The 14,002-nt window shown below is 30.9% G+C and overlaps 1 protein-coding gene across 1 annotated transcript; it reads right to left on the bottom strand.

Annotated features, from left to right (window-relative positions):
• Positions 1 to 7,495: 7,495 nt before the first annotated feature.
• Positions 7,496 to 13,685, bottom strand: LOC104210224 (vacuolar protein-sorting-associated protein 37 homolog 1). The gene is made up of 7 exons (XM_009759066.2): positions 13,569 to 13,685; positions 11,961 to 12,185; positions 10,855 to 10,942; positions 10,231 to 10,270; positions 10,104 to 10,150; positions 9,847 to 9,967; positions 7,496 to 8,080 (listed from the first exon to the last, which is right to left on the bottom strand). The coding sequence occupies exons 1-7, from the start codon at positions 13,583 to 13,585 to the stop codon at positions 7,917 to 7,919; spliced, it is 702 nt and encodes a 233-aa protein (XP_009757368.1). The 5' UTR covers positions 13,586 to 13,685; the 3' UTR covers positions 7,496 to 7,916.
• Between the last annotated feature and the right edge of the window lie 317 nt (positions 13,686 to 14,002).

Here is a 14,002-nt window from a genome sequence, read left to right as displayed (position 1 = left end):
TAAATTCATCATAGGAGTAAAATTCTTATTCAAGTTAAAAAAAAACTTAGGGTACATAAATTTATTCCACAAAAAGAGCGTTGAACACAGAGTAAAAAGGTTAGTATATTATTAAGAATCAAAATGTTATACAAGTGTCTGAGGAAGCACAATCAAAGCTAAATCCTAAACAAGAACAAGTTTTCAAGACTATATTATAAAGAGTCGACTCTGGTATAACGCGATTATTGTTTGTAGATGCCTCCGGCGGAATCGAAATAATATTTCTATGTCATGCATTACTTGCAAACATCATATCAAGAGGCATGACACTATTAGCAATACTAGCAAGTGGTGTACCAACAACGATTTTATTGTGAGACCAACCACTTTAGATTCGATATACCACTTCAAACAATTTATATAACCATCACAAATATATCAAAGCAAAGTAATGGTGATAAATTTACAAGGAAAGCAAAATTGATAATATGGGATAAAACACTTATGGCTAAGTGTCAAACGATTGAAATAATTGACCAGCATTCTAGAGATATATTGGATATTAATGAATCGTTTGGTGAAAATTAATAGTTTGGGAGGTGATTTCTGTCAAGTACTACCATTAGTTCCAAAATCGACAAAAGCAGAGACTGTAAAAGCTAGCTTGCCAATGTTATACTTCTGGCCTCAAACGAAAAAGATAATTGACAAGAAATATAAAGTAACAATAGATCCAGTATTCAGTGTCTTCTTGCTTCGTATCGAAAACGAAGAAAAACATTCAATAAAAGGTGATTTTGTTCTTCCTAAACACTTGGTTATCAATCCCAATAATAATAGTGCATTTAATAAGAGAAATATTTCTATCATTAGATTAAAACCCAATTTGTGCAAATCGCATAATAGAATTAAAAAGATATCCTAGCTAGCATAAATGAATATGTTGATCAACTAAATAAAAGGTTGATTGCAAAATGTTATAGTAAAAACAATATGTTTTTCAGTTTTTGACTCAATAGAAAATGATACCAATAATTACTACCCAGAAGAATACTTAAATACTTTAATATTAAACGACCTTCAACCATACATGTTTGTTGTCAAGTTTTTTATTTTTTACGTATGTTACTGTCACCGTATATATAATAGACTAAGTTAAAATTGATTTTCCATTGTATATAGGTTAATTTTGAAGAAAAATATGCTTGTCATGCTACTGAAAATCTTAGATACGGCGAGTAGCTTATGTAATAGCGCACAGATGGTATATAGAAGTTTTGACAATAACGTCAAACATGCAAAAATTATGATATTGGTTAATGTGTTTCTAAGTATATTCTTATCCCTGAATTCAACTTTCGTCTTCCGAAACTAAGGAATATCCTTTTAAATTTGTGTGAAAATAATTTTTAGTATGTTTATGTTTTGCAAATATAATAAATAAAGCACAAGGACAAACATCCTAAATATTGGACTATATTTACCATCATATGTTTTCTTGTACGAACAACTGTATGTTACAGTTTCAAGAGGGATATCAAGATCAACAACAAGAGTTCTGGTTAAGGCATAGCAACCAGCGCATTAGGAGGAAACATACACAAAAAAAATTGTCCACAAAGAAGTGTTCGTTAAGATATCATCACATTAAATACTTTTAAACTACAATATATAATTATCTAACTAACATAACAAAATTGATCATTTGTGTAAGTTTTGATAATGTCCTTTTATTTTAAATTCATGTATTATGCTAATGTAATAATATTTTTCGGCATTTGGATGATTGTTGTATTATTATATATAAAATTCTCTCATTAATTAAATTTTAGTGCTCCTTCATATAAATAAATATTTAAATCATCACGTGTCAGTCGCACGTTCATAGATACTAGTATTATTATAAAAGCACGAATGTTGGAACGCTAAATATTGAACGACAAAAATAACCTCAAAATATTGACTGACTTTTATACCCTTCACAATTGAATTATTTCTTTAAAAAAAATATGGGATAAAACAGTACTATCAAGTGCCTAAAATATAGGAGTTTGAAACCAACTAATACAAGAAAATTATAAAAACATAAAATAACGTGAATTTAAGTTATAGTTCCTAAATATAGGAGTTTGTTACCAACTAATAAGAACTTCTTAAATGTCATTGGAAAAAAAAAGAGAATTTCTTAAGCCATAATATAACATAATATTCCTATGCCATCCTAACAATATAATAAAGAAACAAAAAATTAGATTAAGCTTAAAAGCGGAGAATACATAATTAGCATCCTATTTTGTTCGTCTTCAAAATCAAGAGGTAATCTTTAATTATAATTCTATTTTCTATTGTTTAATATCAAAATTTATACTATATTAAAAGCACGAAGGCCCTTAGCGAAATGTCGTTCGCCTTTTTTATCCTTTAAAAATAGATTTCACATTGGATAAAATTATAAATTTAGATTACTTTCCTTATATTAGGACTTTAAAAATTAGAATTTTGACTATTAAATATTTTCCTTGTTTGAATTATGTATAAACTCCTAACTTTTAGGTATTTTAACGTCAATCCTCAAATTCATAAAGTACTAATTGCAAAACGTCAATTGCAACATTAATTGAATTGCCTATTCCAATTTGAAGTGCATTCTTAGTATGCATTAAGAGAAGACAATATTGGATTGTACTACAAAATATGAGAAAATAGTTAATCTCATCGTAGATTCTGTATATGTTAGTTTGAAATCAAAAAAGATTGACTCGAGTTAGCAGCTAAATTTGATCTTTAATATCTCTTGGCATATGATAGGGGAAATTTTCTTATAATAATTGCAACATATATCACCTATATAAATAAATAATTCCTTGAACTTTTCTTACAACTCTTACCTCTTTTATCATATATGTTTTCATCATAAAATCATGTGTTTTTGTGTTCTTCAACTTTGCAGTAATTAAATAGATATAGTGATAGATATATTCATATCTATTTCTATCTATTTATATTTATATTTTATTAAAATTATGAAGGCCTTATCGAAATATTGTTCACCTTTTTACCCTTAAAATTAAGATATTTATTATAAAAAATTGTAATTGTAAATAAATTATTGTCCTAATATTTAGGACTTGGAAATCAACTAGAATTTTGGTTATTGAATATTTCCTTATTGAATTAGGTAGGAAGTTCTAATATTTAGCAATCTGTAATCTATCTCTTTTTGAATAACTTAAGCCAAGTAACAATTTAAACAAGATTAACGCCTCTACTTACATATACAAAAAAATCTTGTGTTCAGCTTTATGGACGGGTTTTCCTCGTCTAAGTTAAATAAGAGAAACAAAAGTTAGTTTGATCTAATATTTGTTTCCGAAATTTTCATAACTATAATTACTTTAGGATATTTTAAAATTTAATCTCTTGTGGAAAACTCTGTCAATAAGAAAAATAGTCTAATTAAAGTATTGCTATACACATGATTTATATAATCAACATTTGCTAATTTAGAATTATTAACATTTAATTAGTTAATTGAATTCTTTTTAATGAAATTATTTATCTTTTTTTTAAACTGAAATTAATTATCTTTTTAAACTCTCTATTATTGAAAATTTGACATTTATCAAATTACCATGAAGGTAATAATGATGACACAATATCATCTAATTTTTTATCCAACCATATCGTTGTCAACAATTTTCAGGTACTTAGTTTACAGAAATAAAAGGCCTTAGTTTACATAATACAAGGCTTGATTGTTGATATTATGTTTGATTTATATTATTTTAAAAAAATAAATTAAGCTACAAGCATATTAAACTTGTGACTACAATAATATTTAAACTGTTACTAAACTAATATAGTTATCATTATCGTGGTAAATTCTTGAAATTTCAAAGCTAATTGGTAGTTCCATCAAGGACTGAAATGAATTTTGGATAGTCTTTAATTTTATTTGACCTTTGGGTGAACATGGTAAAGAAGAAGTTTTAGACTCTGCAAAAATAAATCTATTAATTTTTTTTACACAAGAATAGGTTCATTTAGCTTACATATAATTTTGATAAACTGGGGATGACATATAAGATTTTTATGTACTTAAATTATCAAAAAAAAAAAAAAACATCATCACCATATTGAAAACAGATCTATAAATACCAAAGATTAAAGAAAAAATAAAGAATCAGAATTGACGTGAAAAAAGAAGGATAAAAAAAATAGAGCATGTTTCTAATTTTTATCCATCTCTTTCCAATACTTGAAAAAAATCAAATAGTTTGTCAAAAATATCTTAACATCATTTTTATACATAAAACATTTATTTTAGAATCATGACATATTAATATCTGATCTATTTTTTATTCCAAAAAAATGGAAACTTTATCTTCATAAATTAGAATTAAGTTGAAAGTCATTTATTTATTTCTTTTACGGTAATTTCAAAAAGGCTTTATATGTCATGTATTACTAATACAACTAATTTAGTTTAATTCATCATCATGTTCAGAAGATATTGAGTTTAGCTACTGTATATGTTAATAAAATAGGATTTTTTTATCATTTAAACAAATATTTGCATTTATATTAATCAAAATTGTTATTTTTCAATATATATGTTTCTATTTTTATTAATTGATGCAATATCCACGTGCAACTCACGTACACTAAAACTAGTAATCTATAAATTTATGTAGGATTAAACAAGAATATGAGTAAATTATTATGTTTAGGCCATTAGATCCTTTTTCCCCAGACGTATGGCTTCAAAATCAAGAGGTAGTCTTAAATTATAATTTTATTTTCTATTTTTTTATAACAAATAGTCTATAAATTTATATTGGATTAAACAAAAATATGAGTAAATTATTATGATTAGGCCATTAGTTCCTTTTCCCCCAAATATGTATCCTTTTAATTCAAATATTGAATGACTTATATATATTCTTCTTCTTTTTTTAATCGATTATGAAATTCACACATATTTAGTAAAAAATAGTTTTAGAATATATATGTAAGTGAAAATTCATTACTTTTGATACACATTTTTTAATATTTGACACAAGATGCACGAACATAGAGACTATTATTATAAAAGCACGAATGTTCTACACTAAATATTGAACGACAAAAATATCCTTAAAATATTAGACGCCTATTATGCCCTTTCATAATTAAATTATATCTTAAACATTAATGCCTAAAAACGTAAAAGCAATCCAAATATTATAGAGTCCAAGTCAAGATACCATTCTTAGAGTCCAATTCGTAAAGGAAACGTGTTCGTCCATTCATTGTTTGAACGAAAATCAAATTATATATTCAATTTCTATAGTTTTGTACTATAACTATTAGACAAACGTAGATATATTTCAGTTCTTCTCTGCAGAACCTAAAATCACCACAAATAGCAATGTTTACCCGTCAGGTTATCAAAGTTAATTTATTACATAGCATAATCATAAATTTTGAATATACTTTCTCCCTAAGTGTTTGTTGCATTCTCGAAGTGATTTTAAATTTTTTAACATAACTCTCAAAATCTTCAGTTCCATTTTGTCTTTGGATTGTGTCCAAACTTTTTTAATGACTTGGTTTCGATAATATATACTATTATTTTTTTAAGGATTATTGAACTTCATACATATTTAATAACAAGTGACTTTAAATACTTATCGTTTTATTATTTCAATACGCATTTTATAGTATTTGACACAAGATATTTCATAGCCATAACTTTATATTCTGTATATTAAAACAAATGTGTTTGTGATATAAGAATATATAATAATTGAAGCAAAATAACGTCGAACGCAAAAAGAAAAAAGAAGGGCCACAGAAGGCGTGAACTAAAGTCGAACGCTTAACATGTTAGACTTCCGTATACCTCAAGGCTTAACTGAAGTAAATTATCACTTCACAAATAATAGTAAATAATATTGTATTTTAAAGTGAGTTTTATAGCTTTAATCACATAACGTTGTGATTCTAAAATGTTTATTTTTTTCCTCCTATATAATTTTAAAATGTTTATTTTTTCCTTTATATATATATATTAAGGAATTGATTATTAAACATCCCACTAAAAATGTGGTTAACTGATATTACCCATTATTATTGAGCTAAAGAGAATAACGATATTTATTAGCATTTATAGTCTCTTTATCATGATAATGATCAAATATACCTAGAAAGGATGGCGTGAGAACCTATATCTATACCTAACAAAAGTCTAAATAAAAGACATTCTTTTATTGAGTTAGATAAATGTGATTAACGTTCAAGATTTTTCTCAGGAATTTGGATTTTTAATTTTTTTTATCATTCAGAACTTTTGTGAATAATATCAATGTAATTTTTCTAAAATTTGAATTTATTGATATGAAATACACGCGCAACGCACGTACTCTAAGATTAGTTATTAAAAAGTTAATTCGACTTTAAAAAATCACAAATCCTCTATTTACGACGTGATAGCTTTTTTGTTGACCAGAGAATAATGATCATTTCCCTTCCAAAGTGGGAAGTTTTATTTTATCATAATTTATAATTTTGATAGTTGAGTAAATTTTAATTTTAAATATGTGAAAGTTATTTATAGTTACATTATTTCATAATGTCGTTTCTTTCTTTGAAACATCCCAAAATAAAAAGGAGTATCCCAAAATAATTTGACGAAGGATCGCGAGAATACCATTTTCTTTCGAGAAGGTTTCCCGTTAGCTCTTTTAAATACTTTTTTATGTTGTGGACAAATATTGAATTTATTTGGTACTGTCCCTTTTTGTCTATATTTTCATTAATATGATGTTTATATTTTTCTGAGTCGAATGTCTATTGGAAACAGACTCTCTATCCTCACAAGATAGAGATAAGATCAGCGTATACATTACCCTCCCCAGATTCTACGTTGTGAGATAATACTTTATTAATGTTGTTGTCTTTGTCCTTTTTCAGTGGTGGTATTTCAGCGATTAAGCTACGATTTTTGTGCATCTGCTGAAGTGAATATGTTTAATTCTTTTATCGACTAATTTCTTATCTGTTTTCTTCTTTTAGTTGACGTATCCCCTCCGGTTCACTTTAATTATTTTTTGGTTGATTTTACCCATATTAAGGAATTCATCTTTAGCATTAACTAACAATAAAATTAACCATAATAACTTTAATTTATTCATTAAAAATATAATAAATACTTCAAGACTCTTTATTCTAAGGGCAACTTTGAAAGAAAAAAAAATTAATTCTTTCCTGATATGTAAGAAAATCAAATATTATAGACCACAAAAAAAACTAAAAAAGCAATTAAAGTGGACCAGAGGAAGTAATTTTCTGTTTTTGGGTGCACATAAGTTTATTCTCATTTTATGCTGATACTTTCTTCTTTTTTACTGCAGACAAGTTTTTCGATGCAGAATTTCGACACAGTTTCTAGATAGACTTTGATCATCTGTGATGCTAATCTTTATTTTCTGTTCAGTTCCTCCATAAAAATAAAATAGTTGAAGAGGAGAAATATTCAAGTATTCAGACTATGCAATTGATGCTTTACAAACAATTTGTGTTCTTGGAATCAACAGCCACAACAAATAGCTGCAATCAATAAACTACAGCAACAGACAGCGGATCCTGTGCTCCCCTGAACCAATTACAGTAATACTAACAATAAAACCATTCAACAACACCCCCACACCCGGGAGATCCGAGATAAGATGAGATTGACCATTTTCTAACATATATACCACAATTAATCTAATATTTGTCTTATCTTATCAGAAAAATTTAATAGTCCTCTCTTATATCAAGCACACAGTGGAGGTCAAGCTGGCAGAAATCAATCACAATATTACATCTGAAGCAGTCTTTCGTATACACGTAGTTTTAGCAGCAAAGGCAGGCTCAGCTATAATATTCACACACATCATATTAAGCAACATTCAGCCAGTTACAGATGTCTTTGCAGCAAGGTGTGTGAGTGCACGTTTGTGGTAACTGTATCGCAGTTTTTTGTACTTCTGCACAAATGTTGTAAGATCAATTTCCCCATCAAGAAACTGTCTGTGTAGACTTTCAGATTCCTTGTCAGTCTTATTCATGGCATCTGTATCAAGAGTAACATCAGTTAGTTATGGTTTACGGTTCTTTCTTCGTCAGGTTAATATTGTTTCCTTATATAATAAGCTAGAAATCCATCGCCAAGTCGCCTAATTTACACCCACCATTGAAAACCACAAGGCAACTTTCAAATTGGTCTCTCAAGAATGGTTGATTGCTATAACCAATGTAAGTTCCTAAGCTCCTATCAGCCAGCTTTATTGCATATCAGATTATAAACTTCCAAGGTTAGAAAAAAGAAAATACTAGACACCTCAAATGGGAAAAATGTTTGTTGGTCTATACAGGTCACCCATGAATTTGTGAACCCCCCAGCCCTTGTCCCCAAAACTAGCACAACCAAAATGAACATAAGCATCTGAAAAGAAATTAGGCGTAAGCAACTATGGTAAAAATTTAAATTGCAGAAAAAATTTGTCTCATTCCATAAAACTTATAACACTATGGCATGTTCCATTGCCAAATTAAGAACCAAAGAGTCCTATGAAAGCATTTAAAATCTCATTATTATAGTAAAAGGAAGGTCATATCAACACCAAATCTATTCCAGGTGATGACAGCTAACGGATGAAAATAACATGTTGACAATTCTTGATTCATGTCAACCTCGCTTATAGCTTCAATCACAACCAATAACGCAAAGACTTGGGTTCGTCAAGTCTTGTTGAAGAATAAATAATTGAGATTCAAGCAACAGATCCTTAAGATCGCTTTTGTATGGACAAAACGGTTTTATTGGAATATCGTAAATACTTGATGAAGAAGTGATTGAGAGAATTGAGTAAATTACAAGCAGTTAAATATGAATGTGCATACTAGTTAAGGTAGAACAAGGTAACACCATTCGAGAAAGTAATATAAAAGAGCTAGAGTGTGAACGTTGTAGGATGGAGTCACCTAAACATCTGAGGCTACGGCTCGGTCTATACCAAGGATTCAATGTCTGGAGGACTGTGGGACACAGTTTTGGCAGCAAGTAATAATGCGTTGTGACATATAAAAGGCAAGTCTGTGTTATGATAGATTTTAGACAAAGGCAAATATATGACACTTAGTGAATGCGCTACTGACACTTGACTGTTCCCAGGAGCTTTAGCAGAAATCATTTAAGCAATTTGGCAGAACAGTAAAGTGTAAACTACAGAACATTAGAACTGTCATGCAGCAGCACCTGTTGGGTCAAGAAAGCTCCCAATGCATCAATCCTTACAATATATATATATATATAATTTTATATATATTCGTCTTTTATATTTCTTTTTGCTTTTTCATAACCGCGGTCTCCAAGGCAGCTTGCGCACTCTCGACTAATTCCACCGGGTACCTACTAGCTCCCACCAGCACAAACACCGGGTAACTCTGTCCACCAATGTTTGGAAAAATAAAATGAAATCACCTAAGTGTTTTTGCCTCCACTGAGATTTGAACCTGAGACCTCATGGTTCTGAACCCACTTCATTGGCCACACACTTGGGTGCTACTATTTCTATATTTAAAAATGATCCTTTCTTAAAAATTCAATATGATGCAGACTGAACTCCTAAGAGGCCCTTCACTTTGTTGAAATTGCAGCATTAAGACCATAGTTCCCCAAAACCAAAGATCTAATCTTGTTCTACTGATGTGTAAGTAACTACTTATAGTTTGCTCCAGTTGTTTTCTCCGTACAAAAGGAAACTCCTCCACCACCATCACCACCCCCAAACACCTGGGGCCCGCCCCACCAAAAAAATATATATTTCCAATTTTTACCTTGTAACCGATGGAGGAGTGATGCAGGAGAGTATAATTTCAAAAGCTCTTCTTTTCTCCTTTCCAGTTCATGCAGCTTTTCTTGAGCAGCAGCCAATTCAGTGGTGCGGATGATTCTGCACTGTAATCAGCAAAATAGGAAGGACACATAAAATCTCACAATCAATGCTTTGATGCTAAAAGGTCAAACTAGTCATTTAAAAAGTGTAAGTGAAAGTAACAGGGAGAAGTAATAAAAAGATTAAGTAATATCTCACCTGATTCCTAAGCTCCATTATCCGCGGTTCTTTCTCTAAATTCTCCCCTGCATAAAAAGTGAATTCAAAATCTATCTGGTTTACTGGATAGAAACATCTCAGCTACTAAGAAGTGACCCAAACTTACTAGCAAGCTGCAGAGTTTCATTCCGAAGCTCATCCCTGACCTGATTAGATAATTTATGGGGAAAAGGGTTAAATCCAATTGGAGAAATGAAGTAAAAAGAGATACTACCAGTTACAGCAAAATCTATATCAAGATGACTATTATTTGTAACAATTTTTGTCTCATATGTGTTAAGCGAGCAGGAGGACAAGAGGTACATAGAGGATCCATGGCTCATCGTGGCAAGAAAAGGAAGAAAGAACAAGAAATGCGTATTGATCATCCCAGTTTGCAAGTATTTTAGGATATTAAATTGCATGAGTGAGAAATTAGAGAAAACAAATAAAGCACAGTAGACAGAACTTCTACAGTAACTCTCAACCAGATTGTAAAATACTAGAACAACTCCGACGCATTGCGTCATCTTAAATTAAAAAATATGCCATTTATGGAAAAAACCCATACAAAAGTAGAACAACTAAATTCATATCATTTCCTATACTTGTCCCATAGATATACCCGCTGTCTGAAACCATTTTTCATTCAACCAGGTATATCGGATATTTTGTGGAGCATGATAAGAACAGATCAGATCAATCATGCATAACACGAACAATTCTCAACAAAGAAAACTTAACCTCTTACCTTATTCTGAGTTTTGACAGGCTCAAGTGAAAGTAAGAAGTTCTGATAAACATCGTCGCCAGATAGAAGCTTCCTTAGCTCATCAACACTGAAATTTTTAGCAAGACGGCAGATCAAGAATCAAACACTAAAAGTAGAAAGCAGAATGAAGGAAGACACCCAACCACTTCACTTAATTGTTTAATCACTACAAACAAGATATATCTTCTTATCAATCCCAACTCCCCAGCATGAAAACGAAGAACTTCAGTCATGAATATTTTCTAAGACAGGATTATCTGCTGGCAAAAGAAATTTTGCATAAGTCAAAGTAAAATCTTACAGTTTATCTTGCGTCATTGTTAAAATATGAGCATTTGGTAACTTAACGGGTTCCATAAAACATTCAATCAATAGTTCACAGAAACTAATGGCAAAAAAGAAACTATATATGCCTACCAAGATGCATAGCGAGATCCTTCTCAGTATGAAGCAAACCTAAGGACAACTTCTACCAGAAAACGTGTATGGCATTTGGACTAGAAAACTGTTCCATTTTGAATAAGCATACATACTTAGCAAGATGCATATACGGGTGTTTCTCCCCTATCAGGCAAGCCTGAGAATCAACTCGTATGTTCCATCTTCTTGTTTTGTTTTCAAATTGTCTTCTTAAAGCCAAAATATCTGGAAATCAACTCCAATTTTTTCTAGAAAACCCACCTTATTAGTATCGATTGTCCATAATGTACTTTGCAGTTTTTAATAACGTCTAAAGGTTCTACAATCAAATAATAGAACCTGTACCGTCACAGCAGATTTAACTATATGCGCTCCAGTTCATCACAAACACTTGAATTTCATAAGACTCTGTAAGATAACAGGCCAAAATTCTTTTACAAAAGAATAATATTAAAAGTCTCTGTTCCAAGTGCACGATGGTAGAACTAGTGCTTCAAAGATTTATCAGGAGTTTACCGAATTATTTATTGGGATTAGAGAGCTGTATAATTATAATTTTGAGCTGGTTACATGACCGGTCTAGTTCCTAGTCATGAAAATTTGATGAGAATCAGAAGCTTCGTACAGAGAACAGTGTGCATACTTCATTATACTGGATATCATACCTCTTATCCTTTAAAGCATTAATAATGCATGCAGCCTCTGCAGGGGAAACGTGTGATGCTGAGCTTGGCCTATCTGTTGGTCTTTGGGCACCAAAGCTTCCTGAAGAGCTTGGACTAGGAGTTGCGGGACGGGAAGACCCGGGAGAGCTGCTTGCAGATGGTGCATACCATGGATCATTATTACCCTCCTGTGGACGTTGCTGAGCTTGTTGCCCTTGAGAACCCCTGCAGGAAATTAACATAAGGTACATTAGTTAAATATAACAAACTGATTTCATGCATCCTACTTAGTGAGAGCAAACCATGCCCATATGCAAGTCAATACAAGCTACTAAAATCTTATGGTAAAAAAGACATACAAAATTACATGCAAAAAATTTTCTGTTTTCTGAATGCTTAAGTGACTCAAGATGGAACAGGAAATGAATACAAGACACCACTAGCATTGTCTTACTAAATGCTCCGTTAGAAGGAGATAAAGGAGAAAATTGGAGTTCATCTCACTATACAGTAGTCATCACTAGCTTATGATCCTATTAACCAATTCCATATAGAAGTATAAGTTGCTACCTTAAAATAGAGGGACATCCAGGATTTAAACTTTATAGGTTCAGGATGCCACTGAACCCACTGAACATTTAAGTTACTATAACAACAAAAAACCAGTATATTACCACAGGTGGGGTCCGCGGAGGGTAGTGTGTACGCAGACCTTACATCTACCTAGCGAAGGTAGAGAGGCTGCTTCCAATAGACCCTCGGTCATCACTAGCTTATGATCCTATTAATCAATTCCATATAGAAGTATAAGTTGCTACCTTAAAACAGAGGGACATCTAGGATTTAAACTTTATAGGTTCAGGATGCCACTGAACCCACTGAACATTTAAGTTACTACAACAACAACAACAATAAAAAACGAGTATATTACCACAGGTGGGGTCCGCGGAGGGTAGTGTGTATGTAGACCTTACCTCTATCTAGTGAAGTATAGAGGTAGAGAGGCTGCTTCCAATAGACCCTCCATTTAAGTTACTGGGTTCAAAATCTAATATTTGTCCATATTTAGTAAATTTAACACATATATAGAATTTGAGTCAAAACTATTGGGTTCGATTGAACCGTAAGTAATAATGTACATCTGCCCCTGACCATAAAAGTCTGACATTATGAACCTCTATCCTATCCCTAACAACTACAACATCCTCATCGCTTCAACTCAAACTAGTTGAAGTTGACTCTATGAATCATCCGTATCTATTCCGCTCAAGTTGGGCACAAACTTAGTCAAATACTCTATCATCCATATTTTAAAACAAATTAAGGATTCTCTAAAACTAATGTTCTCTAAATCCTAAACTTATCCCTAAACTAATACACAACTCACGCCCTTCCCGGATTTAGTGTAAGTGTAAGAAATAAACGAATTATCAACGAATTAAGAAATATATCATCCGCCATACAAAAGGTAAAAGACAAATTTTCAAGAGATGAATTCCAGAAAGTAAGTAAAATGAACCCTATTCAACAATGAAAAACGATAATTAGAATTTTACAAGGGAATAATAAAAACGAAATAGAAATTGGTGATTAACAGAGAAATATTACCAGAATTGTTTGAACATGATTGGGATAATCAGCAGAAACAGGAAACTTAGCAGAGGAGATAGTATTTGCTTTTTCCTTTTTCTATTTGAAAACTTCAAAGAAACAGCGCATCAATTTTCAGAGATTGTGGGGTGTACAAAACAAAGTGGCAAACCGCACCGTCCCGATAATCCGAGTCTAACCAAGTTAAAAAATCCGATTATGGTTTGGTGTTGGAAAAAAAATTCGATCATAATTGTTTTGGTTTGATTTTAGCTAAAGAAAATCAAACCGAAACCAAACCAACTCGACATTACATATATAGAAATTTTAGATATATTTAATGTATAAATATAATTATTGTGATGTAATTTATAAATATTTCTTAAAAAATTTCATAATTTATCTTTTAAGGTATTATTTCAAGGTTGAACTTAGAACTTTTGAATGTTCCA

This window comes from Nicotiana sylvestris, chromosome 12, assembly GCF_000393655.2.
Source record: "Nicotiana sylvestris chromosome 12, ASM39365v2, whole genome shotgun sequence".
NCBI classification, from domain to species: domain Eukaryota; kingdom Viridiplantae; phylum Streptophyta; class Magnoliopsida; order Solanales; family Solanaceae; genus Nicotiana; species Nicotiana sylvestris.
The sequence above is the reverse complement of the archived record's forward strand: the minus strand, read 5'-3'. Positions and strand labels throughout refer to the sequence as shown.